The following is a 16,418-nucleotide window of genomic DNA, read 5'->3' on the forward strand; positions in this document are numbered from 1 at the left end:
GACACGGGGGTGGACCCTTGTTGCTGCCTGCGGACAATGTGGTCTCAATGGACCGTCGCCTCTTATACGCTCCCTGACGCTCTGGAGCCAGGCCTCCAGGAGCCCCAGGGAGTTGGTTCCAAAGCTGGGAGGAGGCAGCCCCTGTCTTGGAATGGACAGTGTGTGGGGGTCGGGTGAGGTGGGGTGGGGTGGGGTGGGGGTTCCAGCCTCTGAGGAAGGCTCCAAGGCTGCCCTTTCCCCAGCCCCGCCCCTTTGCTCCTACCCAGCTCCACTCCCCTTCAGGAAAACTTCCCAGCTGTCGTCAGCCTCAGGCTGGATTGCCTGCCTCTGCCTCCCTGTGGGTCCTGGGTGTGGGCCCCAGCTCCCACGGCAGGGCCCTCTGCCTTCTTCCTCCTTCGGTCTGGATTGGATCCGTCTCATGGAATCTTTCCAAAGAAGCGACCAAACAGGATTCCACAGAGTGGAAGGGAGTGAAGGGCCTGGCCTTCGGGGAGGCTACCTGTAGCCAGGAGATGCCAGTCAAGTTGCATCCCGGTGCTGCGGAGCTCGGGACAGGGTGAGGGCCGGGCGGGCGCAGGGCCCGAGGGGAGGGGCACGCCTCAGAGCCCTCCTGCCAGAGCTCTCTGCTGCTCGGGTCCCTGGGCTTCCAAAGCTTTGCTCGTAACACTTCGCAGTGGAATTTGGTTGGGTCTGGAAGGGGATTGCCTTTCTATGCCAAATTCTTAAAAACACGTTTTCTGTCCGCCTCTCCTCCACGCCCACCTCTCCAAATCCTATGCGTTCTGCATACCCTTTCAAAGAAAGCATGGTGCTGCTAACTAAGGCTAGAAGCCGAAGGCATTAAAAGGAAGAAAGAAACAAGACCAGTAAGTCAGCACAACCAGGACGGGGAGGGCAGAGGAGGCAGGGTGGGGAGGGGGAAGACCTGGCCCACCATGAGCCCTGTCCCCCAAGTGCCACTACATGTCACTCACCCACGTCATCTCGCCTGAGAAAGACCATGCTACATGACTGTTTGCCCAGGGTCTGCAGCACACATGGGTCCCCCACTTTTGAGGGCATATGTACTCCCTGAACGCTCTTTGGGGGGCCTGTGTGTACAGGCGCTCCGGTGGGAGTTGAAAGGCCAAAGATATGGGCCTTGATTTAAACGTTTGTCCAGGGATATACCCATCAGAGATCCTCTGTGTATGTCCCCAGCTGGGCCACTTACCATGTCCACTGCCTCGGCTCCTGTCTCTTGCCTAGGTCACAGCAAGAGACGGCATGACTTCTGTCCCCATTCTCTGCCCTCACAGCAGCCACGGGGAGTCCCTCCAACTGGAAGTCAGTTCCTACCAGTCCTCTGCCCAGATTGCTGCTCCCCGGCTCCCATGAAGCCCAAGGCCTTACAATCGCCCCTGCGGCTGTCACGGCTGTTACACGCCAACCTCTGCCCCGCTCTCTGACCCCTACTGCAGCTCCCCCCACCCCGCTTACTCTGCTCCAGCCACGCTGGCCTCCTTGCTGCTTCCCGAACACACCAAGCACACTTCTGCCTCAGGGCCTTTGCACCTCTCACTTTCTCTGGAATGTTCTCCCCCCGACTGTCATATGACTCTCGTCTTCACTTCTTTCAGGTCTCTGCTCAACCGTCACCTCCTCGGAGAAGCCTTCCTTGAACAGCCATCTAAAACCTTAGGTACGTATGTCGCTCCCTCATCCCCTTACTTCATGTCACTTATCAGCCCCCAAAGGAAGGGAGTCCCTGGAGCCTTTGTTGGCCTACAATGGTGTCTGGCGCGTGGTTGGGGCTCCATAAATATTTCTTGAACAGACGAATGAAGTGTCAGTGCAGGACTTCAGCCAAAACTAGTGATTCAGCCTGGAAGAAATACTCGGGGTATCTTCGTGAGTACTCGTTTGTGACCTGGTCATTTAGTTAGCTGTCCTTCCTAGGTGCGTAAAAGAGGTACTCGGACAAAGGTCAGGTCTGAAAGCGAGAGGGGCACAGCCCTGGCGATGCCGAGACCGCTGGCTGGGAGGGCTCAGAGCTGTCCTTGCTTCTCAGTGATGCCTCCGCCACCCAGAAGTCCCCGGCCCCCAACCCTTTAAGGTTCAGGCCATGTGCTTAGTACATCTTCTCATGCCCCCTGTGCGTCTAACCCAGGCTCTGATCTTCCCGCTTCTCATCCTGGGGCCACCGGGGGGCCTCCCACAGCGCACTCAACAGCTTAGCCTCTCAGGAACTGGACCCTACCCTTCAGCTCTGAGCCTGGGGACCACAGCCGGTCCTCCCGCAGCCGGCACAGCCCCAACCACTCTGTATTTGGGCTGCCAAATGATTCCAGGGAAAACATGGTGAGCAGTCTGCAGCGCCCCTGCAGATTCAGGTTCTGGCCTCAATCAGGAAGTCCGCTGTCGCTGAGGGTGTCCCCTGGGTTCTCTGTGAGCTCAGTCTCCCACCTTCTCAGTGGCCCCAAACTGTCTTTATTCTTTCCAAGTTTCTGCCCCCTGGCCTCCCTCTCAAACTCAGCAAATGCCTGCCTCCAATTTCATGAACAATCAAGGTCACTATTCCACTGCCACCCAGGAGCAGCTCCAGCTGCCCTCCTTTCCGTCCCAGAAGACCAGGGGTGCCTACTGTTGGCCAAGGCTAAGCCTGGGATCCCTCTCCCTGCACTTTCTGGATGCACTGTAACCTGCCCCTCCCCAGCCATGCGCTCTCCTGGCTTTGCCTGTCAGCACCTCAGTCTTCTCGCTCCTCCAGCGACCCTTAGCCACGTCTCTTCAGAGCCAAGAGCGAGCAGTGGGCACCCCCTTCTCTCCTTCACCTCCAATCCCCACTGAGCTTCTGCCACCCTCCCCACCCCCGCCCAGACATTGCTCAGATGCAGGGCACCAAAGCGCTACAACCAACAGACCCTTCTCTTAGCTCTCCTCTTCCCGCCCTCTCCGTGGTGTTTGACACAATCGCTGCCCTTCTCCAGTCTCCCAGGTCGTCCTCTTCCTCCTGCAGCTTGTAAGGGGGTGTATTTCCCAGGACTGATCTTGACCTTCTCCTCTTTATGTGTATAAAAGCCTCACCCACTGCTGTGCCCTTGTCTCTAAGGCTTCGTTTCCAGCCTCAGCTCTCACTCTAAGCTCCAGTCTGGTGTCTCCGACTGCTGGTTGGACATCTCCACTTGGCTTTCTCCAGGCAGCTCAGTCAGCGCAATCCACACCCACGTCACCTTCCTCAGAGACCCGCTCTTCTGCCCGCCGTAGTCTGTCCTGGCAAATGGCACCTCTGCTGTCCACTGTAATTCCAAGCCCCCCATTCGCCCTCTTGCCCTGACCTCCAGTCTTGCTGCCGCCACCTCCTCAGCGTTCCATGCCTCTTCCCACTTCATTTCTCCAGGACTGTGTCATGGCTCATCCAAACTATTCAAACAGAAGTCACCCCAGGCCCTTCTGCACCCCGGTTCCATCTGGCTGCCAGAACCATCTTCCTGACACACACATCTGATGACATCACTCTGCTTTAAATCCCAGTGACTGGACAGCCAGTGCCCTGCCATTGGTTCACTGGTTTCTCTTCTCCAGGTTGCTGTAAGCAACTCGGTGGCAAAGAACATGCCATTACCCGAGTGCCTGGCACAGAGGGTGCTTCATGACGGAGAGGAAGGACCCGTGTCCCCAGATGCAATGGGGTGTTAACAGCAGAGCAGGGCGATGGTGGGGAGCCGAGGTGTCAGACGGGGCAGGGCTGACTGCCAGCACCACCAACCTCCAGCTCTGGGGCCTGGGGAAGATTTCTTACCTTTTCCAGCCAGTTTCCTCAGCTGTCCGATGAGACCACCTTTCAGAGACTGCGACAAGGTACCTCAAGGACTAAGCACAGTGCCTAGCGCTCAAATAGCTGGCATTGTTGACAGCCATCACCAGTGCAACATCAAGGTTAGAGAAGAACCCAGGTCCTTGATGCCAGAAACACTGAGGCCCCAAGCAGCAGTGACTTCACGTCACCAATGTGTTTAAGTGGCAAAACCAAACCTAAAACCTAGTGTCAAATGAGGCAGCTTGCTGTTCCTCTCTCGCTGCCTGGGGTACACAGCCCTTTGTGAACAAGACAACCATAGATGGAGGAGCCTGGCAGACAGTGTACGAGCCTATCTGTCTCGCTAAACTTGGACTTGGGCTGGGCTAGTGTGCCTTGGGGCGAGGTCCTACAGTCCTGTTGATGGTTCCTACGGTCAGCTATCCTCATGTTACACTGGGAATTACACGATTCCCCCTTGGAGCCTTCACTAGGTCAGCACCTCCTGAGGGTGGGGGAGCAGCAGCATTGCCACCGGAAATCTCAGAATACACTCCCGCCCCCTTTAAGGACCTTGAGTAAGGAAACGTTAGACTACCAAGTGTTAGGTGAACAGTTCCCACACTCGTGTGCAGGAGGGGACCTCAGCGTTAGAAAATGTCATTATGCACGAGGAGAATGTTATGAGGACAGCTTGTGTTTTGTTGCAGCACGTGCTCGGCTCTGAAGGCTCTTGGATTTAAAGCAGGACTTGCTGACAGGAATTCAGACAGCCATCTGCAATGGGGCTGGTCCACCAATTGGATGAAGCCAGGACTGTGGGGACAGAAGCGTGGAGAAGGAAATGGGGCTCGAGGACGAGGGATCCCCAGGCACCCTTGCAGGATGAGCTGGGCTCTGCCAGCAAGCGTGATGAGAGAAAACAGTGGGGAACTGACTGCAAGGTCTGGTCCCCAAATTCTTCCTGGTAAGTGAGCTTTCCAACACTGGGCCGAGACCAGGGGCTGTTCAGAACATGGGGTGGGGGGGGATGGAGCAGAAAAGGCAGGTGCTACTTCACCAAGACACAAAGCTAGGTTGTTTCAGCAACAGGTACCCTGAAAACTGAACTCGAATGAGAAGTTCCAGCTCGCTGATCACGATGTAATAAAGACTCACTTTTATGTGTGTCATTTTGGGTGTGGACTTTCTAGATTCTTCCCACCTAGAGGTGTGTAAGGGCGCCTGGCACCTCTTTGTGAAGTGTCCTGGACGTTTCCTGTTGGCTCTGCAGGAATCAACTTGTCAAAGCCCAACAGCTGTCTGTGCAAGCAGGTCCTGCAGCGCAGGCCACGACAGCGGCCGTGTGGGTCCAGTGGCTGCAGAAGCCCCTGCTCAGGCAGCCACGACGGGGACTCTGGGCCCTGGAGCCAAACCGGCCACTCAAGGGCAGCAGTCCCGGGGTCTAGTCTGCCTTCTCTCAAGACAGGACCCCGACGGGGACGCCTGACAAGGGTCTCGGGCGTGTACCACGGAGTAAGGGCAGTGGGAGCCGCCAGGCCAGTGTCACTGAACACGCTGTGCCTGCCCCCACGCCCACTCAAGTCGCTCTGGTCACAGACCCTACCCATGAAGCTGCCTGTGTGGCCCTAGATTTGTCATAGCGACGGAGACACGGCACCAGAGCACGAGCGGCCTGATGACTTCCAGCGAACAAGGGCCGTTACTGCCACTCGAGTGTCTGCAAGCCCCTTGCAGAAGGACCATCTACAAGACCTTGGGACACAGCGATTCAACGTGAACGCAAAAGGAAAACCCCACACAACTGTTTCTCCATTATAAAACATTTTCAAGAGAGTCATCTGAATTTTTAGAGGCTTGCTTTAGCAAAGTAGACTAAAAACCATTAAAACACTTTAACTTCTTTTTTAACCTACCAAGTGGGATCTAAGTTAAATAAATCCTCGATTGCTTTAGGAGATTGCTTTCCTCAATCAGAAAAGCTGACTTCGCACACTCTAACCCCAAGAGCTAAACCTCAGCGGGGCGGTTCCCCTGGGAGTCGGGGGGGGGGGGAAGAACGGGGTGCCGTGACCCAGGCTGGATGAGCCTCTGAGGTACGTAGAATGATCATACGGCTTATCAGCCCAACAGGGTCCTGCGAGCGTGAGAGGGGGTGCTGTTAATCACTCAAGAACAAAGGGCGTAGGGGACATGGAGCCACCCTAGTGGTCAGGCCGCCGGGGGACTACGTTTCCCAGCATGCCCTGTGGCTAGCACCATTTCAGAGGTAAACAGTACAGGGCCGGTGTGGACAGGGACACTCCCTCCTTCCACGGGACACAGCACCTGAGGTGACGTTTCAGTGGGTATTAGCGTGGGTGGTGCCTCTGTCCCAGCAAGGCTAGCCACGAAGGTGCAGAGCGGGTGGGGCCGCCCGCCGCCCACGGCCCACGGCCACTCCTGCCCATCACCGGTACCCCTGCTGCTGCTAGTCTTTTGGGGGGTTCTGGGCCAGGTGCTCTTCCCACTCGACTTCAACCAACTTGTACAGCTCCATGGTGGCCTGGGCGTCCTCTACAGAGGAATGTCCACTCTTCCCGACCTGGACGGGGCAGGAAGAGAAGAGCATGAAGTTACGAGAGACCGTGTTCTCCCTTCCTGGCGGCTGCCCGGACCCTGTGCTGCTGCTCCTGCAGTCAGGGGGCTGAACGCAGGTCTACGGCTCCTCTGATCTCCAGGGGTCAAGTGCTGGACCCCTGGCTACTGTCTGCTCTGTCCACATTCTGCAGGACAACATCTGGGGCACAGCAGGGCCTTCTGAGTCCCCATCCTCCCCAGTTCCTTAACTCTACATATGACACGTGTCACCCCGTTATCAGGCAGGCCACCCCGTCCTCGAACGCTGTCTGACATACACACGAGATTCCTGTACCCACGGTGGGGCCCCAGACCAGCACCACCACCCTTTCTCCTCTGCTCGGGCTGCAACACCCGCCAGGACTCCTCTCCTTCCAGGTGCTCCAGACACTGGCAGGCAGAGGACACGACTGCTCCCCTGTGCACAGAAGCTGCCGGGCCCTCAGACCAACGTGCTCCCGTAAGAGCAGCCCGCCTGGATCTCTCTACAACCGAAGGAAGTCTGGGGCCAGAGCCCTCAGAGGCAGCAAGCACGGCTCCCCTCCAAGCAGGGGCCTGGCGGCATTTGCGGATGCGCTACCTGGATGTCCCGGTTCAGCAGCTTCTTGGTGAGATGCTTCAGAGACATGGTGGCGTTCTCCGGGCAGTCGGCCTTGCGGTTGAGGGGGGGGATGTGGGAGGTGTCGCGGGTGAGGGCCTTGGGGTGGACGTACTGCAGGGCCTTGAAGTCGTTGTGGACGGCGTGCCCCACCACGATCTTCCCTGTGAGGATCTTCAGGATCTGAAACCAGTGCGAGGGGGGAGCAGGGCTCGGAGGCGGACCCCGCCGCCCAGGTCCTCCCAGGCTCTCCAAGTGCCCGCCTGCCGCACCCTTGAAATGCCCCCCGACCGGCTTTCTCCCCCCTGTACCCCATCTCCACTTGAGGTGAAAGCAGACTTTTCACAGCGTAGCCCTGTTTGGACTTATGTCGCCGTGGGTCCTTCCTCACCTCTCATTAATTTCCACCCCAATGACGGCTTAATTGGCCCCCAGTCCCAAGTCACGCTCCCGTGTGAGACATTCACGTAACTACCCAGTGCCGTTCTGGCTTGCTACGTGATGTCCTTTAACCATTATCGTTATGTGGCCCTAGGGACACAGCTGGGACACAGGGAGTCCCGATGGACTCTCGGGTGCTGACACAAGCCCCCAATTTTATGCAAACAGATACGGATTTTCCTTTTTCTTTTTCGGCTTTCATCAGACTCTCAAAAGGCCACGAAAGATTAAGAAGCACTTATGGACTAAAGCTGCAGAGGGAACTGGTCAGGTGACCCACGCGTGTGCTGCTTTAACGGTCAGTCCTGTGGCTTTCGAGCTCCTCCTGCTCATAACCAGAGGGTAAAGCCAGCTGTCCAGGAACTTTCTTCACAGGAGACGTGAACCAAGTAACCTCTCACCATTTCAGCATCTCAGAGTATGAGGACACCCCACCAGTGAGGACATCCAAAGAACACGCCATGGACCGTGAAGCCACAATCGTGGATAATCAGGGCAGGGCCTCCCGGGGGACCCTGGGAAGGGGCCACACTCACCTGATGGCTTGGTCCCACACCCCGGCGTGGGCACTGGGGCAGTGCGTCAAGCGAACACCACGTGCAGTGCACCAAGCAGGTATTCAGCGGCTGACTTCACCTGCCTTTTACTGTCCCCCAGCACCAAGCCCTGTGAGAGCTGAGCAGACCTGCCCACCTCCTGCCCACCACACCTCTGCCGGCTGTGCCCCTGGTGACAGGGCATTCTCCCACTCTTCCTTCCAAGTTCTTTCTGAAATGCAACGGTTTCACCTCTGATAAACCTCCAACGGACTGTTCTGGCATATAAAGAACGATTGGAACAGTGTCTAGAGAAGGTGAAGAGTGTGGAGCTGACATTACAAGACGTAGGCCACGGGCGCCCTCTGGAGGCGTCCCAGGACCAGCCCGCCACCCGCCTTCACTCCCTTCATCTCTCCTGTCCTGCAGTTCATTGGCTGTGCTCCCAGGATCCCGCACAGGCCACGGGAGTAGGTCAGCTCGCCATACCAGCCGTGTCTTTTATCCCCGCCACTGCAGGCAACATGTCCCACTTATACAGATAATGCCCGGCTCCTTCTGTCCACATCTTGCGTGCTTCCACACCAACTGTCCACACCGCCACAGGCTACTTCTGGGTTGAGAAGCCCTTTCTACCTCTGTTCTCAATCCTAGGCTCCAACTGTGCAAAGCGTTCCCACACTGAACCCTCTTTCCTGGCGCTGATGCCCGCTGCTCTGTCCCTCGCTGCCTGTCACTCCCCTACACAGATTCCCAGTCCCCCAGGTTAGTACCCCACTCGGGACCTAAAATAAGTCTTAGCCAACGAGGTTGGTTCCATCAGCTAGCTGGAACTTTCCAGACTTTCACCACTCCGACCTGTTCCAACAGGAAGCCTTCTTCCTCACCCGATAGTCCACTTCCTCCTTTTCTCCCTCCACAATCCTTTGGTGCCTTCCCAGGGCGATAGCCTTGGCTGAAAGCGACATGGACGTCTCCCCACCCACCCCGCGCCTCTCACCTGGCTCCGAGCAACCTTGAAGGGTGTAGCATTCACCATGTGCTGCCTCCGGATGCCACTCCACCGGGTGCGGTAGTCCACGATGTGGCAGGGCGGAAGGACGTACTCGTCGTAGAGCACGTCTCCGCTGTAGTTGACGATGCTACAGCGAGCCAAGGAACTGACATGTCCCTTGGGTCCTGTGCCCACCATTTCGCAGTCAATCGCCACCATCTTCGTTGGCACCTTCTGGGATGCTCCAGAGCATGTACTCTCTGGATGCGCCTGGGTGGAGTTCTGGGCGGCATTCTTCTGGGGGCCCTTCTTCCGGGGGCGAGCTGGGTGGCTCTTGATCTTCGGAAGGGCACTCTGGAACTCCCCCAGCAAATCGACGGCAGCCACAAGAGAACCAGCCTTCTGCGAAGGGGCAGGGGTCAGCCAAGGCACAGTTTTCTTGTCCAGGAACTGCTCTGACCCACTGCTGGAGGCGGCGGTCTTTTTCTTTTTTGCAAGAGGAGGGACCTTCCAAGTGCCATCCACCCGAGGGCCTTCCCCTTTCCTTGGAGGTTCTGCGTGCGGCTTAGGCACCTTGCCGGGGCGCTGGTTCTTTTTGTTGAGAAAGCCTCTCCGTTCCAAGAGCCGCCGCTTCTTAACAAATTTTTGGTGCTTGGCATTCCCCTCTACTGCCTTTTTGGGGGGAGGTTCGCCAAAATCCAGATTGAGCAGTAAGGTAGACATGAGGACGGTGGCCGGTGGGGCAGCAGTGGGGAAGAGTGGCTCACGGAGGCAAGGACAGACGACTCATGCTGTGCTGAATCCCACACACCAACCTGGGGCGGTTGGTAGCATGCCCTGGGGAAGAGAGTGAACCTGATAACGGGGCCCGCAGGCTTGGGAGAACCGTAAGACCCATCTCGGCCGGACTCCGAGCAGCCTCCCGGACAGAACGGGGATGGATGTGCGGCGCGAAATGACGGAAGGAGCCCTGTCTGCGCCAGGAAACCCCCCAAATCCACCAGCCGTGCGGGCTTAGGAAGGTCATTTCCTTTCTCTGGGTCTGTAAACCGAGGGGGCTGGAGGGCCAACCAGCTCGAACTGCGTGAGCCTGGAAAGCCAGGAAAGATGAGCTCTGTCTTCTGCCCAGGGAGGGACCGTGTAAGTAGGCTCGGAAGCCGCGACGCGCGCGGCACAGACGACTCGGGGTTACCGGGGCATCCCCAGCGCGGGCCCCACATACAGAGGTACGATCGCAGGGACCCCTTTCCCTCATCTTCAGGGGGACGGACGCTCCACGTGCCCCTCACCCGAGTCCAGAATGCTCCCGAGAGAGGAGCTCCGACAACACGGGGCAGCAGGCGGGAGGCCGAGGCCGGGGACGGCCCCCCTCGGCGAGCACACGGTGCCGCTCACCGAGCCCACCCGCCGCTGACCACCTACCTCCTACCTGGGCTCGCAAGGCCGGAAGCGCCCGGAACCGGATACGGAAGTCGGCGCGCGCCCGACGAGGCCCGGGCCGGTGGCCGGCGCGCGCTCCCGCTCCCGCTCCCGCAGCGCCCCCACCTCCAGGAGCGAGGTCCGGGACGCGGAGTGCGTGCGCGGCGGCGGCGGGGGCGGGATGCGCTCCCCGGCCCCCCCGAGCCCCGTGGAGACACAACACAGAAGGTGCGGGGAGCCGGCGGCTGCCGAACGGGAACCGCCGCGCGCCGGGGCCCCGGGCCTCACTTCCGGGAGGGGCGGGAAGTGCGGAGGAAGGGGCGGGGCCTGGGCGCCGCGGCGTCCCTGCTCCGCCCCCGCCCCGCCCCCCGCCCCTCTCGTCTCCGACGCTGGGGGCGTCGCGAGCTGTGACGTCAGGAGGGCGCCTCGGGTCTCCGCCCCCTATCTGGACCTGGAACCCCCGGAAGGCGGCGTCGGGGGCCCACGCCGAGCGCCTTCTCCCCGCGGCGCCCGCAGTGCTGAGCTCGGCCTGTGTTCCGGCCCCGTGTGGTGCCGACCCTGCTTCCCTCCTCACCGCGTTCTCGCTCCCGGCACCACCGGCTGGACCCCGGATGCCGGGCGTCTCCGTCCGGGGCCTCTCTTACGAGGAGAGGAGGCAGCTGGCGGTGAACCTCACCCGTGTCCTGTCGCTCTACCGTTCCATCCTGGACGCCTACATCATTGTGAGGCCACGGGGGTGTGGGCGGGCTCCCGGTTGTGCGCTTGGCTAGGTGCCCACCACAGGGGGAGACTCTGGAGAGGGAGCTTCTGATCTCGTTTCTCCCAGGAGTTTGTCAGTCTTTACGAGAAGGGGTGAAAACTGGGGCGACCCCCCCTTTTTTTTCTTTTTTTTTTTACAAATGACACAAATGTTAACACTTCTAACATGTAGGGTGTTTTTCTAACCTTTCCAAATCCAGAATAATAAAACGCATGGGCATTTGAGCCATGCTACAGCTACGTTGGACTCGCCTAAGAACATGTGAGGTGTTCCAAGAACTTACATGTTCGTTCATTCACGCTTTGAATAAACCCCTAGGTTTGAAATGGAATGGAGCCTTCCAAGTTTGGAGTCAGACAGACTCGGTCTAGAACCCTGCCTCCCTTACTGTGTCAACCTTAGACATTAAAGAAAAATTCTTCCTCGCCCCATTTTCTGAGCTGGGAAATGGATCCCTGTTTGCAGGCTCATTGTGACCAAGAAATGAGATGCTGTGTCAGTGGCACCAGCAATACACTGGGTTTGGGCCCCCAAGTCCAGAAGCCATCCTCGATTCAGCTCTTCCTGATCTACAGTCCAACCTTTCAAGGCTCGTTGGCCCCACCTCCAGAATAGATACCAAATTCACCCATTTGTCTCCATTTCATTGCTGCCACCCTGAGCCACGCCACCTTCATCTCTCTCCCAGACTACTTTCTAACTGATCTCTTGTTTACTTCAGTCCCTCCACACTCAGTCCTTCACAAGCATCCAGACTGATGTCTTTAAAATGTAAATCTGATGCTAACACTCCCTTGCTTTCTAGGTGCTTTGATGAAATCTTAACTCTTTACCTCTACCCACGAAGCCGTGGGGGAGCCTGCTCTCTCCTGCCTCTGGAACCCCATCATGTTTCATTCTCTCCCACATTGTCCACACTGCACCTCCACGGGCCTGATCTGCCGGCCACAAATAAGGCCGGCCCCTGGGCCTTTGCACTTACTGGTCTGCCTGGAATGCTTTTCCTCCACAGAAAGGCAATGGAGTACAGTGGTTAAAAGCAAGAATTTTAGAGTCAGGTTGATTTCAAACCCCAGCTCTGCTGCTTATTAGCTTATAGATTTGGGCAATTTACTTAATTGTTGTGTGCCAGTTTTCTCATCTGTAAAGTGGGGGATAAACATGGTACCTACCTTACAGGATTATTGGGGGGGTGTGAAATGTGTTAATCCATGCAGAACGTTTGGCACGGTGCCTGGCATATTAAAGTACTTTATAAGCATTTGCTATAATTACCTGAATTGTTTCACATGCCTATTTCCTGTTCATCATTCAAATCTCAGTTAGTGTGTCGACTCCTGAGACAGTGTCCCCTCATTATTCTCTCCAAAGTAGCAGTTTCTCACCCTCTCACCCTCCACCCTTAGTTTGGCACTTGATGTTACCTGATTTTTTTTTTTTAATGTAAACTGTGCAAGAGCAAGAGATTTTTTGTCTGTCTGGTTCATTGTAGCCCCTGAGTCTAGAATAGGGAAAGCATGATGCCTAATCCAAGCTCCAGAATTTGTGTTGAACCAATGAATGACTAAAAGTAGTTTCAGGCATCTCACGGGTCTGGCATGTGTAATGATAGGTTACTAAATGGTGACACACTAACACTGCGTGTTAGTCACTGGGGTTGGGGGTGACACCCTCCCTGCCCTTACGTTCAGTTGAGCGGAGAAAACACACATAAGTAAGTGGGACCCTGCTGAAAGGAGAGGCGTGTCCAGAATGCAGTCTGGGCTCCGAGGAGGGAGGGGGAAGCCAGAGCAGGCTTCAGAGAAGAGGGGGACCTGCTGGCTGCAGCCAGTCGCCCTGGGTTGAGAGTGGGTGGGAGAGGGTGGGAAAGGTGCAGCCTGTTGATGGCTTCTCCTGTCTGCAGGAATTCTTCACAGACAACCTGTGGGGCACGCTGCCCTGCTCATGGCAGGAAGCGCTGGATGGACTGACGCCACCACAGCTGGCTACCCTGCTACTGGAGGTGCCCAGGGAAGGGGAAGTGGTCAGGTATGGGCAAGGGGCCCTGTGCTGGGGGGCTCGGCACTGAACCCCGAAGCCTGCCACTGCTCAGTCTCACAGGGGCTTCCTGGGCTGTGCACTTGGGACGCAATGGGACTTCACTGGGGGCCTGGGCTGGCCTATCTCAGGTACAGGTCGGTGTGGCCACTCACCCTGCTGGCCCTGAAGTCCACAGCCCGTGCGCTGGCCTTTACCCGGATGCCTGGGTTTCAGACCCCCTCCGAGTTCCTGGAGAACCCCAGCCAGAGCTCCCGACTCACAGCTCCGTTCCGAAAACACGTCAGGCCCAAGAAGCAGCATGAGATCCGGAGGCTGGGAGAGGTGAGATGGCTGGGTTTGATTAGTGTCTGGGAGCCTGGGTGGGTTACAGAGATGTGTGCACCTCGTATCACCTGCTGGACCGCAGGTCCCGGAAGTTCCTTTCCTTGGCAGGCATACGAAAATCATCTCGAGTCTGGTTTGGAGTGTTTTTGGATCCTTCTGCTGGGTTGGTTGGTGGCTGTGTCTGGATTACTGTCTTGTTCCTGTGTTTACATCCTTATCTGCTTGTGGCTTCACAGCGGGGCTCTTGTCCTTGTTCTGTGGGGAGATTGAGAGGAGCAAGGACAGTAGCCCGAGCCTGGGGCCAGCACCCCCGTTTTGCTTTCCCTGTCTCATCTCTTCCACAGCACCCTCCCTCTACCCCTCTTCCTCTGCCACCTGCAGCTTGACCACCCTCATCACGGGTGATGGCCCCGGGGATGAGAACCAGTGGCCAGCGACCTTTGTTCCCTCCTCTTTCAGTTGGTGAAGAAGCTGAGTGACGTCACGGCCTGCACCCAGGTTGTGGATGTGGGCTCAGGCCAGGTGAGCCAGAAGGACCCCTCACGTTCTGGTGGTTTGAATCGTGGGGATAGAACAGGTGGAAGGCAGGTTGTCAGGCCCCAGGCCCAGGGACGCAGGTGCCAGGAGTGGGGAAGTAAAAGGCAGAATTGAAACCTTCTGGGGGCCTGGGCCCCAGGTGTCCAGGCCCCTGCTCGAGAAGGTGACAGTGGGGAAGAGCACCGAGCAGGGCTGTCTCTCCTCCCTGCATTGACTCCAGGGTCACCTCTCCCGCTTCATGTCCCTGGGGCTGGGGCTGAAGGTGAAGAGCATCGAAGGGGACCAGAGACTGGTGGGGCGAGCCCAGCACCTGGACCGGGAGCTGCTACAGACGCTGGAGAAAGGGGACCAGAGGAACCCGCAGGTGGGCCATCCTTCCGGCCGCCAGGCCTGCAGGGGCCACGTTCCCTCTCGTTTCCGCACGGGGACCGGTGTGGTCCCTGTGTCCGCTCCCCTCTCCCCGAGTCCCCTACTCGCCAAAGCCTCTTCAGCTCTCACAGCCCCCGTCACAAGTGCTGTCCACATCGCCATGTCCTTCTCACAGCCACCTGTGAAGTGGTCATCGGGTCTTAGACTCGTAAACGGGGAAACTGGGACTCAGAGGTGAAAAAACTTGCAGTTCGTAACCCAGAGATAGACCCAGAATTTATCTCCTGCCATGGTTCACGGTCCAGCTCTCTCACGCCACAGCTTTTTTCCCAGCTGCCTCCCTGGGAGGGAACAGGACAGACCCCTCCCTGCGGCCTGAAGTGGCATGGGGACAGCCAACAGGCTTGCCACCTGCCCTGTCCTTTCCTGCCTCCACAGGGGGTGCAAGCCAGCCCTCGCCGCTCTCCACACCACGTGGTTCGGTGGGTAGACGCCACGGCCCTGTGTGAGGAGCTTCTGCTCCCACTGGAGACCTCGCCTCGGGGCGGGGCCCGCCTCCTGCTAACAGGCCTCCACGCCTGCGGGGACCTAAGCGTGGCCTTGCTGAGGCACTTCTCCTGCCCGGAGGTGGCGGCCCTGGCCTTGGTGGGCTGCTGCTACATGAAGCTGAGTGACCCTGGCGGCTACCCACTGAGTCGGTGGGTGGCTGCGCTGCCTGGCTCCCAGCTGTCCTACAGGCTGCGGGAGGGGGCCTGCCACGCCCTGGAGGAGTATGCGGAGAGGCTGCAGGATGAGGCCCCCGGCCTCCGCACCCACTGCTACCGAGCAGCACTGGAGACTGCCATCCGCGGGGCCCGGCCGGAGCTGCGGCGGCCAGGCGTGCAGGGGATCCCCAGGGCCCACGAGATCAAGATTGAACAGTGAGACTGGAGGGGGGGGCGGGGGGAGGTCTGATCCCCCCCACCTTCTGGTTAGCGCGTCAGAAGGAAAATCAGGCACAGCTTCTCAAAGTTCCTTTAGGAGGGAGTTGTCACTCTTTTATCAGGAGACTATCAAGATTTTTAAGTGCTAAGAATATGGCTGAATGATCGGACCGATGGGGCTGAAATACATTTGTGGATCAATTTGCTGTTGGACAGACAGCTCACAGCCAGAGAAACATTTAAAATGCAAATTAGGGCAGCAGATCCAGTGATGCTGGAATGGCATCAGGAAGGGCCACACTTAGGAGGGGGAGGGGAGGTTCCCCAAACCAAACTGAACGCATGTGGCTGACCCACAGGTACGTGCGGCGCGGACTGCAGCGCGTGGGGCTGGATCCCCAGCTGCCCCTGGATGCGGCTGCCCTCGGAGCCCAGCAGGCCCAGGAGAACCGGGTGGTGGCTTTCTTCAGCCTGACTCTGCTGCTGGCCCCGCTGGTGGAGACACTGATTCTGCTGGACCGGCTGCTCTACATCCAGGAGCAGGGTGAGGGTGACCTGCAGCAGGGATCCGGGCCCACGGGCTCCTCCTCCAGGCCCCACAGGTCGTCACTGGCTGGCAATTGTCAGGCCACCTGCTTCAGTCACCAGTGGGACGGGAGTGGGATGCAAGGCTTGTTCAGGCCGCCTCTGGTGTGCATCCCTGGGGTGCATTGTAAGCGAGCTCCCCAGCATTGAGAAGCTCCTCCCGTGTTCCTGGTCCCCTGGGGCCTCTGTGTGGGAGAGGGGCCATGCCTGCGCAGGCTGGGCCAGAAGCGGGGCTCGGGGCTTCACCTCCCTTTCTGAGCAGCCCTCCTCCTCCCAGGCTTCCATGCTGAGCTCCTACCCATCTTCAGCCCCGAACTCTCGCCCAGAAACCTGGTTCTGGTGGCCACCAAGCAGCCCCTGGGCCAGGCCTTCTCTCTTCTGGAGACTGAAGACGGCTGAGGCAGGCCGTGAAGGGCCCCGTGGCGCCAGGCTGTGGCAGAGCATGTGCGTCCCCGAGAGCCAGCCTCCTGCATCGTCCCGGGGACCCTGGGTCCC

General features: G+C 58.3%; 2 protein-coding genes across 11 annotated transcripts; one reads left to right on the forward strand and one right to left on the reverse strand.

Moving 5' to 3' along the window:
- Nucleotides 1-5,593: 5,593 nt before the first annotated feature.
- ISG20L2 (interferon stimulated exonuclease gene 20 like 2) lies at nt 5,594-11,095 on the reverse strand. Of its 4 annotated transcripts, none has more exons than XM_033092565.1 (4): nt 10,960-11,095; nt 8,973-9,803; nt 6,978-7,178; nt 5,594-6,362 (listed from the first exon to the last, which is right to left on the reverse strand). In XM_033092565.1, exons 2-4 carry the CDS (start codon nt 9,687-9,689, stop codon nt 6,249-6,251), a joined length of 1,032 nt encoding a protein of 343 aa, XP_032948456.1. In that variant the 5' UTR covers nt 9,690-9,803; nt 10,960-11,095; the 3' UTR covers nt 5,594-6,248. The 4 variants fall into 4 exon arrangements, with proteins under 4 accessions (XP_032948456.1, XP_032948454.1, XP_032948453.1 ...); XM_033092563.1 differs by lacking the exon at nt 10,960-11,095 and adding an exon at nt 10,396-10,532; XM_033092562.1 differs by lacking the exon at nt 10,960-11,095 and adding an exon at nt 10,389-10,525.
- METTL25B (methyltransferase like 25B) lies at nt 10,523-16,348 on the forward strand. 7 transcript variants are annotated; one of them, XM_033092554.1, is made up of 8 exons: nt 10,523-11,107; nt 13,049-13,173; nt 13,314-13,506; nt 13,969-14,031; nt 14,267-14,410; nt 14,854-15,335; nt 15,698-15,882; nt 16,201-16,348. In XM_033092554.1, exons 1-8 carry the CDS (start codon nt 10,997-10,999, stop codon nt 16,320-16,322), a joined length of 1,425 nt encoding a protein of 474 aa, XP_032948445.1. In that variant the 5' UTR covers nt 10,523-10,996; the 3' UTR covers nt 16,323-16,348. The 7 variants fall into 7 exon arrangements, with proteins under 7 accessions (XP_032948445.1, XP_032948447.1, XP_032948446.1 ...); XM_033092556.1 differs by having other exon boundaries at nt 14,309-14,410; XM_033092555.1 differs by having other exon boundaries at nt 13,320-13,506.
- Nucleotides 16,349-16,418: the final 70 nt, after the last annotated feature.

Source organism: Rhinolophus ferrumequinum, chromosome 22 (genome assembly GCF_004115265.2).
Source record: "Rhinolophus ferrumequinum isolate MPI-CBG mRhiFer1 chromosome 22, mRhiFer1_v1.p, whole genome shotgun sequence".
Lineage (NCBI taxonomy): Eukaryota > Metazoa > Chordata > Mammalia > Chiroptera > Rhinolophidae > Rhinolophus > Rhinolophus ferrumequinum.